The 15,361-nt window shown below is 44.7% G+C and overlaps 1 protein-coding gene across 5 annotated transcripts in view; it reads left to right on the forward strand.

Annotated features, from left to right (window-relative positions):
- Positions 1-15,361, forward strand: part of SWT1 (SWT1 RNA endoribonuclease homolog) — a 92,818-nt gene that overhangs the window by 23,466 nt on the left and 53,991 nt on the right. For all 5 annotated transcript variants that reach the window (XR_015051163.1, XM_085854494.1, XM_085854493.1 and 2 more), the window contains 4 exons: positions 1,834-2,061; positions 3,753-3,846; positions 6,739-7,030; positions 8,861-8,999. Coding sequence is in view for 4 of the 5 variants with exons in the window: in XM_085854494.1 (XP_085710620.1) it covers positions 1,834-2,061; positions 3,753-3,846; positions 6,739-7,030; positions 8,861-8,999 (753 nt within the window). In the remaining variant the exon portion in view is untranslated. The remainder of the gene's footprint in view (positions 1-1,833; positions 2,062-3,752; positions 3,847-6,738; positions 7,031-8,860; positions 9,000-15,361) is intronic.

Below are 15,361 nucleotides of genomic sequence, written 5' to 3' on the forward strand. Positions count from 1 at the left end.
GGACAGAACACATAGGAAGATCCTAACACAAAGAGACAGAGAGCACAGTACTTCTTAAATGACAATTATATGACTGCTGAGGCTCCTCACTTAAAAATCATTCACACACAATTGTACTGGATTGTGAAGGATGTTTCATCCTTCCACAATAGACAAGGAGTTGCTGTTGCACAGTTGGGCATCTTCTTCCCACCACCGTTGAGGTGTAATGCCACTGGCTCAGACCGACATGTTCATTCACTTGTGAGAGCAGGGCTGACATGGAGGTGACAGCGAGCAAAGGTGTGGAAGAAGGGAGAGAACGAGAGAGAGAGAAAGAGAAAGAACGAACGAGCCCTTGCGTATTTTGACCTACATAGGGCGGGCGGCCTACTGTGGTCTACATAGGGCATAGCCACTCATCCGTCTGAGTGGGCCAGGGTCTGGGCACTGCGGTCCCAACTCCAATTTTTTACTTTCTCAAAAACTCTTGGACTATTCTCTCTCCTTACTTTTCTACCAATGCAGTTCTTTCATTTAAGGCTTGGCCTCAATGAGGACTATTTAGTCCGTGACTGAAACCTTGAACAAAAAAAAAAACTCATGCTGCCATCCTCACGCTAAAGGGAGACCCAGCCAATCACTGGCGTGTGTGGGAAACTTGCGGACCAATCATGCCCAGGAAGAAAGGCAACAACACGCCATCTTGACCACCCTGTCTTCACTAATCCTCTGAACCTCGGCCAGACTCGTTCATTTCAGACAAGGGTGACACATAAGACATCCGTAACCTATCACTTCAGCACTAAATTTGATCAAGCTCTTCCCCCCCTGGCTGCACATCAGACCACTTATTAAACATTAACCTTGCAACAGAGGTATTTTACGAAATCTTACCATGAATGCAAATGGTGCTAAGGCCTTATTTCTACGTCTGAACACCCCCCCTCCCTCCGCCACCATGAATATACTTTTAAATTATTATTTTGCCAAAACGAAGTTTTTGCAAGATATGTTAGTCAGCTTGTATGTTTTTTTTTTGTTTTTTTTGTTTGCTTGTTTGTTTGCTTGTTTGTTTGTTTGTTTGTCTGTAATCACGTATAAAAAAATTCTGCAGAGCACAGTTATCATTAGAAATTTTTGTAACTTTGCATATCAGAGGCCTATAGAGGTCCCTTTCAGCGCATAAAATTTTGAAGGTCAAGGTCAAAGGTCAAGGTCACTTTGTCGCAAATCAGGGGAGTCGACGAAACCCTTATTTTTTGAGTAATTTTGATCGGATCGTCTTCAACCTTCATGGGAATATAGTTCATGGTCTGGCGCTCAGCTGATTAATTTTTGGTGGCGATTGGCCTTGACCTTCATGGTTAGCGCCGAAGGTCAAACATATTTGACCCCAAGATCAAATTTTCAAGTTTTTGGAACCATATCGTGTAGTACCTCAAATTGAACACCTCGATGAGTGCTTTCTAGATATGTCAAGCTTGAGACATTATGACGTCATTTGGTGACGTTATGAGGCAAAAGCATATTTTTCATGGTTACTCTGTAGAACGATTCTCATCGGAATCTCTCGTAGGCAGATATTCCTCAAGGAGTCGCTCCTGGTGGATAGCAGCTCTGTTCACCTCAGTGTGACCTTAAAGAAGTCACACGTGGTCACCTTTTGGCAAGATACGGGTCACCCGCAGGGTGACATTGGTTTATTATATATATATATATTTTTTTTAATAGACGATGGAATTTATGGGTTTGGAGGAGAAAGAGGTCAAGGGCTGGGACATATCTAACACCAGTTATAGCATCATGCTTGTCTATATTTTGCTTTGTACATCTGCCCTTTTGTGTTTTCAGATCCCAATAGTCCTACACTGCTTATTCCTTGGATTGTGCTGCAAGAGCTTGACTCTATGAAAGGAGAAAAAAGAAATCCCCGGGCCTCGAAGATGACCAAATTTTCAAAAGGCATCTCAGACCACTGTATTAAAGCCAAAGATGCGGTTTATTTCATTAATAATGCTTTGAAAGCAAAGGCTCCAGCTTTGCTTGGACAGTCAGCTCAACAAGCTGTGGAGCCAATCCGTACGTACATGCACATCTGCATCATTCTTTGAAAACTCTAGCAAACAAGTAATGTAAGAGATTATCAGAATTTACCTTGAGTACAGCAAATTTGCCTTTGTAATGAAACTAACATTCCTCATTCCCCCACTAATCCCTCTTCCACACACCTTCCACACCACAGCCATTAGTTATTATATTGTCATTAATAATTTTAGGTTTATTTAGATTGAAAACTTGAGTCAAACATTTGATTGGTGCCTTCAACAATGAATGTTGTGGGAAACTTTGATTTGTGGAAAGCATGTTGCTGTGCGTGAAGAACATGGCAACCACCGTTGAGGTAACAGCTATGATAACGAAAACCGGGGGACAGGGTTTCATTGAAAAAGTGTGTGAAATAGCCGTTTGGCAAACATTTTTTGCATCAATTGTGATGCTGATTAGACTTTTAAAAACTCTATTGATTGTTTAAAATGGACCAAAGTAACTAAAGAGGCCAAAGGCACAGTCTCTGCACCGCCACCATCATTTGAAACGATATGCTGATGGAGTAACTTTTGGTACATAAGGTGAATGTTTGAGAGATCCGTCAAACCTGGGTCACTTCAGGAATTTGCAGCAAATGTCGACTGTAATGATGACATCGGTAAGTGAAGCTATTAGTCCAGTCGAAAGACCTGCAATATTGGGCTAAGCATAAAAATACATATTAATAAGGTTGTTGCGTGTTTTTGTTTTTCAGGGTTGAGCTTTTTTTTTTTTCTTGGACAAAATATAACATACTTTTTACATACCATATAAGTATTTGATTCCACAAAGCAGTGAGTGCCGACTGTACAGTTTTATGTAAATACAGCACCTCCTGAGTGTGTCTCGGCCTAATGACTATCTATTTTCTTTTGATTATATTAGCACTTCAGCCCATTACTTAAGATATTTGAACAAAAGAAATGTTTGTATAATGATTGCTGTAAATTAAGACAACACAGCAACTCATGTACAGTAATTATTTAAGTTAAAACAAGCCTGTACCTGTGTGGTGAGGAGAGCGTAGTGAGCCGATCCACGCTAGTCTGAAATGAGAGAGAAAAAAAAAACGTGAAAAATAAATTGATGGTGAATATAACCGAGGATTTGTTTTGTGTTTATTTTTAGCACACTTAAGTATATGTGTGGTTGGGGGGGGGGGGAGGTGGCGATCGAGCATTGTTGTTTATTCCTCCCTTTGTCCAGCTGTTCTGAAAACAGATCCTTTGACTAGTAATCTTAAATTGCAGAAAATATGATCCTCGCCTCGCAATATAAAGAAATTTCTTTTTGAAATGGTAATTTCCATAAATACTTGTTCAAGTTGGAAACATTTTCTTCTCCACAAACACTTTGGAATCTTTAAGAAAGTTTTCTTGCTGCAGGAAAATTATTACAGCTATTTTACCTTAAAAAATTTGTTTTCAGATTTTTTTATAAAAAAAATTTCTCTCATCATAAAAATATGTTTTTCAACTTTTTGATTTGTGTTCAGATTTTTTATTTTTATGTAAAATTTCAAAGTAAAAAGATTTGTGTTTTTTAAATGCTTTATCATAGTTGTAATTTTGTAATTTAGCTTGTCGATTGGGGGGGAGAGGGGTGTTTGAACAGCAGGATTGCACCGGGCCAAGTGCTGATGATGTGTGTCTGATATGCCTTGTGCTATACATCTCTTGCAGGTGGTTTGGTAATAGAGTGTAATGACGACCGCATTCTCCAGTGTTGTCTGCAGAAACAAAGGGACCTTGCTGGATCTCGCATATTCCTCTGGAGGTATATATTCTTGGCGTTGCACCAACATTCATCTTCATTATTGCTTTGAAGTTTATTGAATGGGTTCTCCGAGCTGGAGTGCTAATGAAGGATGGAGGAGTATCTTTATCAAGGTAGGGCAGAACCTTGGTGCCATCAGACCTTGCCCTTTATGAAGGGAAGGGGAGGAGGAGGAGGAGGAGGAGGAGGAGGAGGAGGAGGAGGAGGAGGAGGAGGAGGAGAAGAAGAATATGCCTAACAGGAACTTTTTTCCTAAGCTCGCAGTAACTGTTTAGTCACATTCACTCTCCATTTTGAAACGCAATGGGTGAAAATTGTGCCATGAACACCCCCAAAAGATGACCACCATCTTCTCTCCAGCTGATGCATGCACACAATTTCTTTGGTAGAGGGGAGGACGAATTATATCACTATGCTGACTGCCTTTTGCTTTCTGGATTTAAAAAGGTTATCCAGGCTTCATTCACAGCCACAATGGTATTGACAAACTTCTCTTCTCGCTGCAATCTTCCACAGTAGGTTTGAAACGTGGAGAATTTGTTGACTTTTGGGTTGTCTATAAACATTCATGCCCCCCCCCCCACTCTCCTTTTAATTCATGTAAAAATGCACTGATGTCTACTATTGCCTTTTTCCTCGACATAATTTGTGTGCAAGCTTCACCATCAGCCCATTTGAGACCACCTCCCTCCCCCCTCTTTGTGTAGACATCTTGATATTGGTGTGCAAAATAATGTTTGATAGACCTGCCACGATGACAATTTCTTCCACTGTTATTCTGCAGTTGTTCATCACAAATCGAGTACCTGCCCGACGGGTGGTCTTGTTCCAAGCATGCAACATGTTCTTCTGACACATACCTTTATTTGGACAGTGTATAGGCAAGTGACAGCTCCTTAAAGGAAAAATAAATACCCTGGGTTACGTGCATGAAGCAAAAATTACCTCCTGCATATAATTCAAAACACCTCACTACACTGGAAACTGTGGGGATAGGAATAATGTGCTTTAACTGGTGGAGACTTGTAATACTCTCCCACACCTGGAGGCGGCACTACACGATACACATTTACATAGAGAATGTGTCCCCTCCTGCTCATCCACCCCCCCCCCCCCAAGACCACCGGCAAATATAAAAACACCCCTATACATTAATTGGGGTTATGCTGATCCTCTGTAGCAAATCTGGATGTAATTGGCCCAGAACTATAGGAGTAGCCCAGATTGAAAATTGGCCCAGAACCCAGAACTATAGAAATCGCCTGACAAAAAAACCCCACAAACAAAAAACCCCACAAACAAAAAACCCCACAAACACCGATGTGTGAATTATAGTCAAGATGCTGGCTGTTCAGTGAATTGCTTGTTTGGGGTCATCTGGAGTGAGGCTCAGATTTGCTGTTTTCATGTCTGTTATTGACTTTCTATTACTGCAGCTGCAATGGATGTCCACAGGTCCACTCAGATATGAAACATAAATATCGGAGACATTTACATTTGAATGCACACAACGGTTTGATAGAGGATGGGGCATCGTGGTTTCTGGGGGTAGATCATCTGTATTGGTGTCATTTAAATTTTCTTTTCAATCCTGATATAGAAAACTGTCGTGTGTGTATGTATGTATGTATGTGTGTATGTATGTATGTATGTGTGTATATATATATATATATATATATATATATATATATATATATATATATATATATATATATATATATATATATATATATATATATATATATTAATATATATATATATATATATATATATACACACCGTATTTATTCTAATAGAAGCACCCCTTCTCATAAAGCCTCCCCCCCCCTCTTTGAGGAAATTTTCATGTTTCAAGGGTGTCTCTAATAATAGCCCCCCTCCCCCTCCCCCGTCACCTCATGTGAAACAATTGAGACAGCTGTAGCCTGGAGAGGGAGCCTGGCCCGCCTGGCCAGGCCGGGACCCGGCTTTGTTGACAGGTGTGTTTGACGGCGGTCAACTCGGTGTGGTGTCGTATTCTGCATAATTTATACCCCTCTACCTTGACAATACTTGTATCTTCATAATAAAACAAATAAATAAAAAATTGTATGTTTGTAGATTGTCTATAATAAAGGCCCCCTCCCCTCCTTGATCAAACTGGTATTCTAATATACGCCCAGGGCTTATATTAGAATAAATACTGTATATGTATATGTATATGTATATGTATATATATATATATATATATATATATATATATATATATATATTGTTGTTCCACTTTAAGAGTTGAAGAAATAAGAAGGAATGGGGTTGAGGAAGTTGAGGGGAAGGGGACTGCAATGGTGGTGGAAGTTTTATGTCGGTACTTTGTTTTGGCTTGAGAGCATTGACATATTCAACTAGAACGGAAATCGGTTGAGCGAATGCCTTCTCTTGGCTGAACGGTTTACGTTTTGGAGCTCGCTGAGAGGCCAGATCTACATCCGTACCTTAACCAAAATTGAATTGGCTCGTTCTTGTTACCTACCCAACTCATCCGTCCACAGCCTTTTTGAGATGTTCTCCTCACAGACAAAGAGAACCAGACAGACATGCGTGAAAACATAACCTCTGTCCACCTTCTGTGGTAGAGGTAACCATGCTTCATGACGTGAGGAACCTAGATTCACATCCTCAATACTACATGTTTGTCCATTGTCGTCTTATGCCATTTTCATTCCCGGAAGAGTACATTGATGTGTACTCATGCATCGACATGTTTCCTGTGCAAGTTCCACCATAAGCCTCAGATTACTTGGAAATTAAAAAAAATATAGCTTCACATTTATTGGTGCATATTAAGTCCACTTATCTTGTTTGAAAACATTAAGGGTGCCCCCCCCCCACTTTTCTGTTTCATATTCACAGCAACGATGTAAACCTTTGTACAAAGGCTTTGCTGTGTGGGATTGATGTGTGCAAGGCTGAGGAATTGTCGAACCTTTCATCTCGAACCAAGGCTTCAGTCTCATCGTCGAACGTCCCTCAAGCAGGAAAGAAATCTGTGAGGAATCCTAACCTCACCATGTCAAAGCCAGATGCAAAATGCTGTGTTGACATTTTCGAAACCTTCAAACATTGGGAGAAAACAATGACAGACGTCTTGGCAATTGTTATGGAGAAAGAGATGCACCTTGCTTTTGATGAGGATTGGTTAGAGGTGAGATGGAATGTGTTTGTTGTCAAAGATGTTTCAGCTTGTAATTATCTGCTTCATATGTGGTCAGTAATATTTATATTTAATTTACATATACAGTGCCTAAAGAAAGTCTACACCCCCTTTCAAAATTTTCACCTTTTGTTGCCTTATAGCCTGGAATTAAATTGTATTAAATCAGATTTTTTTTTCCACCTTTATTTACACATCGTAACCCACAAATTCTACAAATTTAAGAAAATTAAATAAAAATACAAAACTAGAATATCTTGGTTGGAATAATGTCCACCACCTGAGTTAATATTTGGTGGAAGCACCTTTGACAGCAATTAGAGCTGTGAGGCTGTTGGGATAGGTCTCCACTAACTTTGCACACCTTGATTGGGCAATATTTACCCATTATTCTGTACAAAACTGTTCAAGCTCAGTCAAGTTGCGTGGGGAGTGTTGATGGACAGCAATCTTCAAGTCACACCACAGATTTTCGATTGAATATAAGTCGGGGCTCTAATTGGGCCACTCAAGGACATTTATCTTTTTGTTCCTTAGCCACTCCGGTGTAGCTTTGGCTGTGTGCTTCGGGTCATTGTCATGCTGAAAGGTGAACTTCCATTCCAAATTCAGCTTTCCTGCAGAGGGCAGTAGGTTTTCCTCTTGGATTTTTCTCTATTTTGCTCCATCTATTTTCTCTTCTATCCTGACAAGTGTCCCAGTCCCCACTGATGAGAAACATCCCCATTTCCCATAACATGATGCTCCCACCACCATGCTTCACAGTAGGGATGGTGTTTTTTGGGTGATGTAATGTTTTGCATTTACGCCAAAAACATCCATGTTCGTTTTGTCATACCACAAACGTTTTTCCACATGGCTTCAGAATCTCCAGAGTGGTTTTTTTTCCATACCTCAAAAGGGACTCATGGTGGGCTTTTTTGAGTAATGATTTCCTTCTTGTCATCCTACCGCACAGGCCAAACTTGTGCAGTGCTTGGGATATTGTTGTCACATGCACACAGTGATCAGTCTTTGCCATAAAGGCTTGTAGCTCTTTCAAAGTTTCCATTGGCCTCTCTGATCAGTCTTTTCCTTGGTCATCCAGTTTGGAGGGAAGGCGTGATCGAGGTAGGGTCTTGGTGGTACCATACACCTTGCACTTCTCAATGATTGTCTTGACTGTGCTCCAAGGGATATTCAAGGCCTTTGAAATATTTTTATACCCATCCTCTCATCTGTGCCTTTCTACAACTTTATTCTGGAGGTCTTTTGAAAGCTCCTTGGTGCTCATTCTTGAGTCTTTGCAGTGAAATGTACTACCCAGCGGAGGAAACTCACAGGAACAGCTGAATTTTTATTGTCCACTTTATCAATCGAAAAATAGCAGACTTATCCAGGGATAATCTGGTCTCAAATTATTTCTGAATTGTTTGAGTGCGTTTAAATGACTTTGTGGCAAAGTATGACTCCACAATAAAGATCCTTTGTTCATTTTTCCATGCTATCTTCGATATTAACAGTATGACTGATGTTTGCAGTTTTTGTTCCAAATGATGCTTCATTCATAACATGCAATAGAAAAAGAATGACAATTTCACGTAACTTGAAAGGGTTGCGTTTTTATTTTCAATGAATCGCCCTGTACTATGTCATAAGTGGTTCGCTTTAAATGATTTTGCTTTGAACGCCGTGTTTTTTCCGGAACGTGTCTCTCATTTAGAGTGAGGGAGTCCTGTATTTTGTCTTCATTTTCATGTTCTATTTTCATGATGTATATGCCTCTCAACATGAGACACTTCTGGATCATACACAAACTACAGACAGAAATTTTCCTTGCAGATTATACTGATACAGCCACCATGGAACCTGCAGGCACTGCTGAAGTGCCTCGACAAGCACTGGATTGCAGTCTTTGGTTTCTTCCTTCCACGAGAACTTCAGGACACAGTTGCCAATATGCGCTTCATGTTGCGAACAGGTACTCTTGCTTATGGATTAGGTTCCTGGAAAATGCCGCGACAGTTAAACTGCTATCATGGAAACCAAGGGCCAATGGGAAGAGGGGGGTTTGGTTCCTTGACCTTGAGAAAATATCGAGGAAGATTGACGGCAGCCAGAAATACACATAACAATTGAAATAAATACGTGTGTGTTTTTATCAGGGTCAGGTCAGGTATGGGAGCATGTGCCAGAACAGCGCGTCGCTGCGTCCACTTTCCGCCGGGACTCCAGCGGCCTCCGTCGGGCCATCCCCCAGGCAGATGCCAGGCCCATCCACATCTCCTTGAGATGATGGTCAACCTGCTGCAACCACGAGGAATGTGGTCGGCCAACTGGCCTCCTCCACTCATGAGACTCCCTCACTGAGAGAATCTGAGCAGGGTCAGCGTCAAGAAAACGAGCCACATGTCCATACAGCCACAACTGACGCTCACAGACTATGCAGGTAACACATCTCATCCGAGTCTCTCTCAGCAACCGCTCGTTGGACACAAAATCCGACCAGCGATAGCCAAGGATTCTCCGAAGAGACCTGGTACCAAAGGAATTAAGTCTCTGTCTCAGATCCTTGGTCAGAGTCCAAGTCTCGCATCCATAGAGCAAGACTGGAAGTACCAAGGACCTGAAGACTCGGACTTTCGTCCTCCCGTACAGGTACCGGCAGCGCCACACCCCATGATCCAGTGAATCCATGACTACCCAGGCCCGACCCAGATGTCTATTGACCTCTGACTCACAGCCAGCAGAGACATGAATATCACTGTCAAGGAAAGTGAATCTCTCCATGACCTCAACATCCTCACCATAAACAGACACAGACAGGACAGCAGCATCCAAGATGTCACAGAAAGCCTGGATCTTAGTTTTGACCCAAGAAACCCGTAATCCCAGCGGCTCCGACTCCTCATTCAGCACCTCGAGGGCCCCCAAAAGGATATCTAAAGTCTCCGCAAAGATGACTTCATCATCTGCAAAATCAAGGTCCGAGATCTTGACATTCCCAAACGATGCACCGCAGCTTGATCTCTCCGACATCCTCCCTAAAATCCAGTCCATACAAGTGCTGAAAAGTGTGGGGGCCAGTACACACCACTGACGAACTCCAGTAACAACTGGAAATAAGTCAGAGATGGCACCACCACACTTCACAGCACTCTCGGTACCAGAGTAGAGTTCAGACATCAGATCGATCAGTTTTGGTGGCACCCCACGAAGACCAAGAATCCTCCAGAGGACATCCCGATTCACTGAATCGAACACTTTACAGAGATCAACATAGGCTGCAAGCAGCCCCTGCCGAAACTCTCGTCTGCGTTCGGTGAGGACACGAAGAGCAAGGATACGGTCAATCGTTGACCTCTTTGGTGTAAAGCCTGACTGCTCTGGACGCTGGTGCTCAAGCAGATGGTGGCGAACCCAATCAAGAATCATCCGAGCAAAGACCTTGCCCGGCATTGAGAGCAGCGTCACCCCTCGGTCGTTGTTGCAGTCTTGGCGATCACCCTTCCCTTTCCAGAGAGGAACAACAAGGCCCCTCTTCCAATCAGTTGGGATGATGCCTGTGTTCCAGGCAGAGCACAAAACTGCATGCAACGACACGAGTGCAGCATTTCCACCATCCTTGAGAAGTTCAGCATGGATGCCACAGATCCCTGGAGCTTTGCCCCGTTTCAACCGGTTCACCGCAGCCCGTGTTTCCACAAGCGAAGGTGGACCACAGTTGATTCGAGGGTCAGCAACAGGGATTGTAACACACTTGACGTCCAACTCGACAGCTGGGGGTCAGCCTGGTACAACAGCTCAAAGTAACCGGCCCAGCGGGCCTTCACTTCAGACTCCTCTGTCAAGAGCCTACCACTCTCTGCTCTAACTGCAGTGCTCCGAGGGATGGGCTTGGATGAACGCAATGCGCGAATTCCCCTGTAAGCGGGATGAGAATCACCTGTCCACAGGTGATGCTCTACCCCCTCTCAGATTCCTCGCACATAGGCCTGCTTGTCCACCCTCAGTGCACGTACAGTTTTACGCCTCAGCTCCCGGAACAGCTCAGCTCTGCCATTCAGCCTGGCCCTGCGACTCTGGTCAATGGTATCCAGTGTCCCTTGAGAGACAAAATTCTTCTTTGCCCTGCGGTGAGTTCCAAGACATCCACCCGCAACATCAAGGACGGTGGTCTTGAAGGCACTCAAAAACTCTTCAGGACCCCCCAAAGCACCCAAACCCTCCCAGTGTCCACTCAGCCTGTTCGCAAACTCCTCAGTTACTCTCTCATCCCTGAGCTTGCCAACATCCAGCCTAGGCTGGGATGGTACCATTCTCCAGGATTTAAGGTGCAGCTTTAGAGTTGCGACAACAAGCCTGTGGTCAGTATTGAGGAACTGAGCACTCCGGTTGACCCTGCAGTTCTGGATCATCCTCCAACAACCGTCAATGAGGACATGGTCAATCTCCTTTGCCACCCCGCCAGCGTTGGAATACCAAGTCCAGCGATGAGCTTGTGGGCGCTGAAACCATGAACCAGCAACCCTAAGTCCATGACTTCTTGCAAAGTCAAGGAACTTTGTGCTATTCTGGTTCATAGTTCCTGACCCATGGGGACCAACACACACCTCATAACCATCCCTATCAGTTACAGTCGATGCATTGAAATCCCCCAAGACTAGAAGTGAATCTCGTCTGGGGCACTGATCAACCACAGACTCGAGCGTGGCGTAGAATGCATCCTTCACGGTGAGATCACTCGCCTCAGTCGGAGCATAAACAGAGACCAGGGAAATGACACCTAAGGAGTGACGAATCCTTAATCTCATAATACGCTCGTTGACCGGTGTTACCTCAATTATCATTGGGGTCTGCTTATTGGACACAGCGACAGCAACTCCTTGGGTATGGTAACCATCAGAGCGACCAGACCAATAGTAGGTGTAACCACCTACCATTATCTCGCCGCAATCCGGTCTCCGAACCTCAGAGAGAGCTCCAATCCCGATGTCCAAACGCTTGAGCTCAGATGATAACAGAGACAGGTGATCATCCTCTCTTAGGGATAGGACATTCCAGGCACCCACCCGAAGGGACCGCCTCAGTTTAACCCAAGGAGACCGCCGTCTGGTGGACGACACCTCAGCACCACTCCGACACACTCTCCCGCAATCTGACCCAGGGATGTTACCCCGTGGTTTCCCTCCTATCATCAAAGATTGGGGGTCCCGAAGGCTTTGCCCCAATCCCGTCATCCGGTGAGATGCCCTGCCAAGGAAAGCTGCACAGGAGGTACTCCCAAGGAGTGGGTTTTCAGATTTTTTTTTGTGTTTTTGTGTTTTGCGGAATGAAGGGTTTTACAGTAGCCGGAGTGCAAATCCTGCCACCAACCTCCTAATAAAAAAGTAACCCAGCTGCAGGAGGACGTCCGCAGACACAGATGGGCACTCGATATGGATGGCCGTTAGCTCACAAGGAGCTCCTCCACCCTTTGACAGGTTTTGTTTTTAATCCTGCTGGGTGTCCAGATCCAAACATCCTCCTCACCAGAAAACTTGGTGGGGGAGACGGTTGAGTCGCCGACAACCCGACCATGGAACAGGTTAGTACAGGTTTACATGGTACCTGTAGCAGGTCACAGATCTCACCTGACCTGACAAATGTCTGTTGACCTCTGGATCGGGCCTGGGGAGTCATGGATTCACTGGATCATGGGGTGTGGCGCTGCTGGTACCTGTGCGGGAGGACGAAAGTCCGAGTCTTCAGGTCCTTGGTGCTTCCAGTCTTGCTCTCTCGATGTGAGACTTGGACTCCAACCAGGGATCTGAGACGGAGACTTAATTCCTTTAGTTCCAGGTCTCTTTGGAGAATCCTTGGCTATCGCTGGTTGGTCTGTGTCCAACAAGCTGTTGCTGAGAGAGACTCAAATGAGATTTGTTACCTGCATAGTCCGTGAGCCTCAGCTGTGGCTGTATGGACGTGTGGCTCATTTTCCTGATGCTGATCCTGCTCACCAGATTCTCAGCAAGGGAGCCCTGTGAGTGGAGGAAGCCAATGGGCTGACCACGTTCCTCATGGTTGCAGCAGGTTGATCAGCATCTCAAGGAGATGGGGATGGGCGAGTCATCTGCCTGGGGGATGGCCAGACAGAGGCCCCTGGAGTGTCGGCGGAAAATGGACGCAGTGATGTGCTCCTCCGGCGCATGCTCCCATACCTGACCTAACCTGTACTTTCGGGAAGGAAAGCAGGGAAGTTGAAGGAGGTGGGTTTGGGGTGGCTTAACGGGGGTAGAGAAGATTGTGGTTTTGGATGGGGGAAGATAAGAGGTGGTGATGAACAGCTGTTTTGAAGACCTGGAGGGAAGAGTGGGATTGAAGAGAGTGTGGGAGTTTGTTCCAAAGGCAGGAAAAAAGAGGAATGAAATTGTGAAGGTGAGCAGTGATTCGTGATTTTTGTAGTTTTTTTCCAGAAGGGGGTTGCTGGCGGACCTTGAGCACCCTGCAGAAATATCGGTGGGACATATCGCAGACAGAGCGGGGGTGGGGGGGGGGAGACTTGAGTGGAGATGGTAGAAGAGAGAAGGACCATCGACCTGCCTGCGGTGAGAGAGAGAGTGAGAGGCCCAAAGACTCAGCCTCACCGTGGTAGGTACCATTGATCCTAAATGCGAGAAAGGTGAGAGGTGGGAGCATCAAGCCAGAGGGGAGAGTGGATTAAATTTTTTATGTCGTCAGCAGCTCAGGTGGACCGAGGAAGGACTTTGCACGACGTAGGATGCCCAGTTGGTGACTGACTTTTAAGGCCTGTTTGGAAATGTAGCTTTCCCAGGAAATGTAATGGCAGATACTGAGACCCAGAAGCTTGAATGAAAGGACTTCTTCAAGAGGATTGTTGAGAAAGTATATGGGGGTGGGGAGGTTCCAGATGGTCCTTTCGGAGAGACATAGTGCTCGTGTGAGATTTGTCAGGATTGAATGACATGTTCCACGTATTGGACAAGTTTGTGATTTTATCCAGATCTGCATAGAGCGAAGAAGCTGCTGCTTGCCGATCTGAGGGATGATAGATGGTACGGAAGAGGGTGGAGTCGTCAGCAAAGAGATAAAAAGGATTTTCCACAGAGTCTGAGAGATAATTGATGAAAACCAGAAAAAGAACAGTGCCCAGGACACTGCCTTGAACTCCAGCCTGGACAGGAAGAGGGGATGAGAGAACTCCATTTAGGGCTACAAGCTGGCTGCGACAGGAGAGGAAGTCTGCGAGCTGTGGGTGGAGACTGCCTTGGATGCCATCGGAAGAGAATTTGGTGAGCAGCGCAAGGTGCCAGACAATATCGAAAGCACTTGAAATGTCTCGGGCGATGGCTCGGATTTCCTGTCTGGTATTGAGGACCTTCATCCATTGTTGGGAGAGCAGAAGCAACATATCCAGGGTGGAGTGACCTGGTCTGAAACCAAATTGATGATCGGAAATCAAGCCATTGGAGAAGAGGAAGGATTTAATGTCTGAAGCGATGATGCATTCCATAATCTTGCTGATGATTGGGTGAAGGCTAATTGGTCTGTAGTTGCAGGGATGTGTTTTTGCACCTTTTTATGCGGGGCAGTAATGTTTGCTGATTTCCAAGCAGATGGCAGATTACATTGAGCAAATGAGAGGATGAATAGAACAGAGAGAGGGTGAGCAAGAGCAGAAGAGCAGGTTTTTAGGACACTTGGGCTGATGCCATCTGGACCGGTTGCAGAATCTGAGTCGAGGTTTGACAGCAAGCTCTCCACCTTGTCAGGAGAAAAGGACACAGAGTTCAGGAACAGCTGGGTATGATTGGGTAAGGTGGGTGCAGAAAGCGATGGATTTGGGAAACAAGAATTCGAAGCAAACATGAAGTTGAGGCATTCAAACTTTTAACGTGCAGTGTCAGCTGTGTGGCTATTTGAGATAAGGGAGGGGATGGAGGGGGAACATACACCAGAAACAGATTTGCTTAGATGCCACCAGGATTTTGAGGACGGAGAGAGGTTTGAAAGTTCAGACTTGAGCTTAGAAAGATGTTATTTTCTGGCTCTCCTGAAGGTAGATACACACTTGTTCCAAGCTTTATGGAAGGAACTGAGATTACCCTCAGTTGGGTATGCTTTCCATGAGGCAAAGGCAAGTTGTTTCAGGACAACTACCTCGCCACAAGCTTCAGTGAACCAAGGGCAGGAGGAAGGGTAGGACAACTGAAGATGAGAGGGGAGAAATTTGTGCATGAGGGAGAGCAAGTTTCTTTGAAAGAATTCCCAGGATGAGTTGATGTTGGAGAAAGTAGCGATAGGAGACCAGCCTATAAGTTTGATGGCTGCTTGGAAACCCTG

This window comes from Eptatretus burgeri, chromosome 14 (genome assembly GCF_056783735.1).
Source record: "Eptatretus burgeri isolate ZD-2024b chromosome 14, Ebu_testis_v1, whole genome shotgun sequence".
In the NCBI taxonomy this organism is placed as follows: Eukaryota; Metazoa; Chordata; class Myxini; order Myxiniformes; family Myxinidae; genus Eptatretus; species Eptatretus burgeri.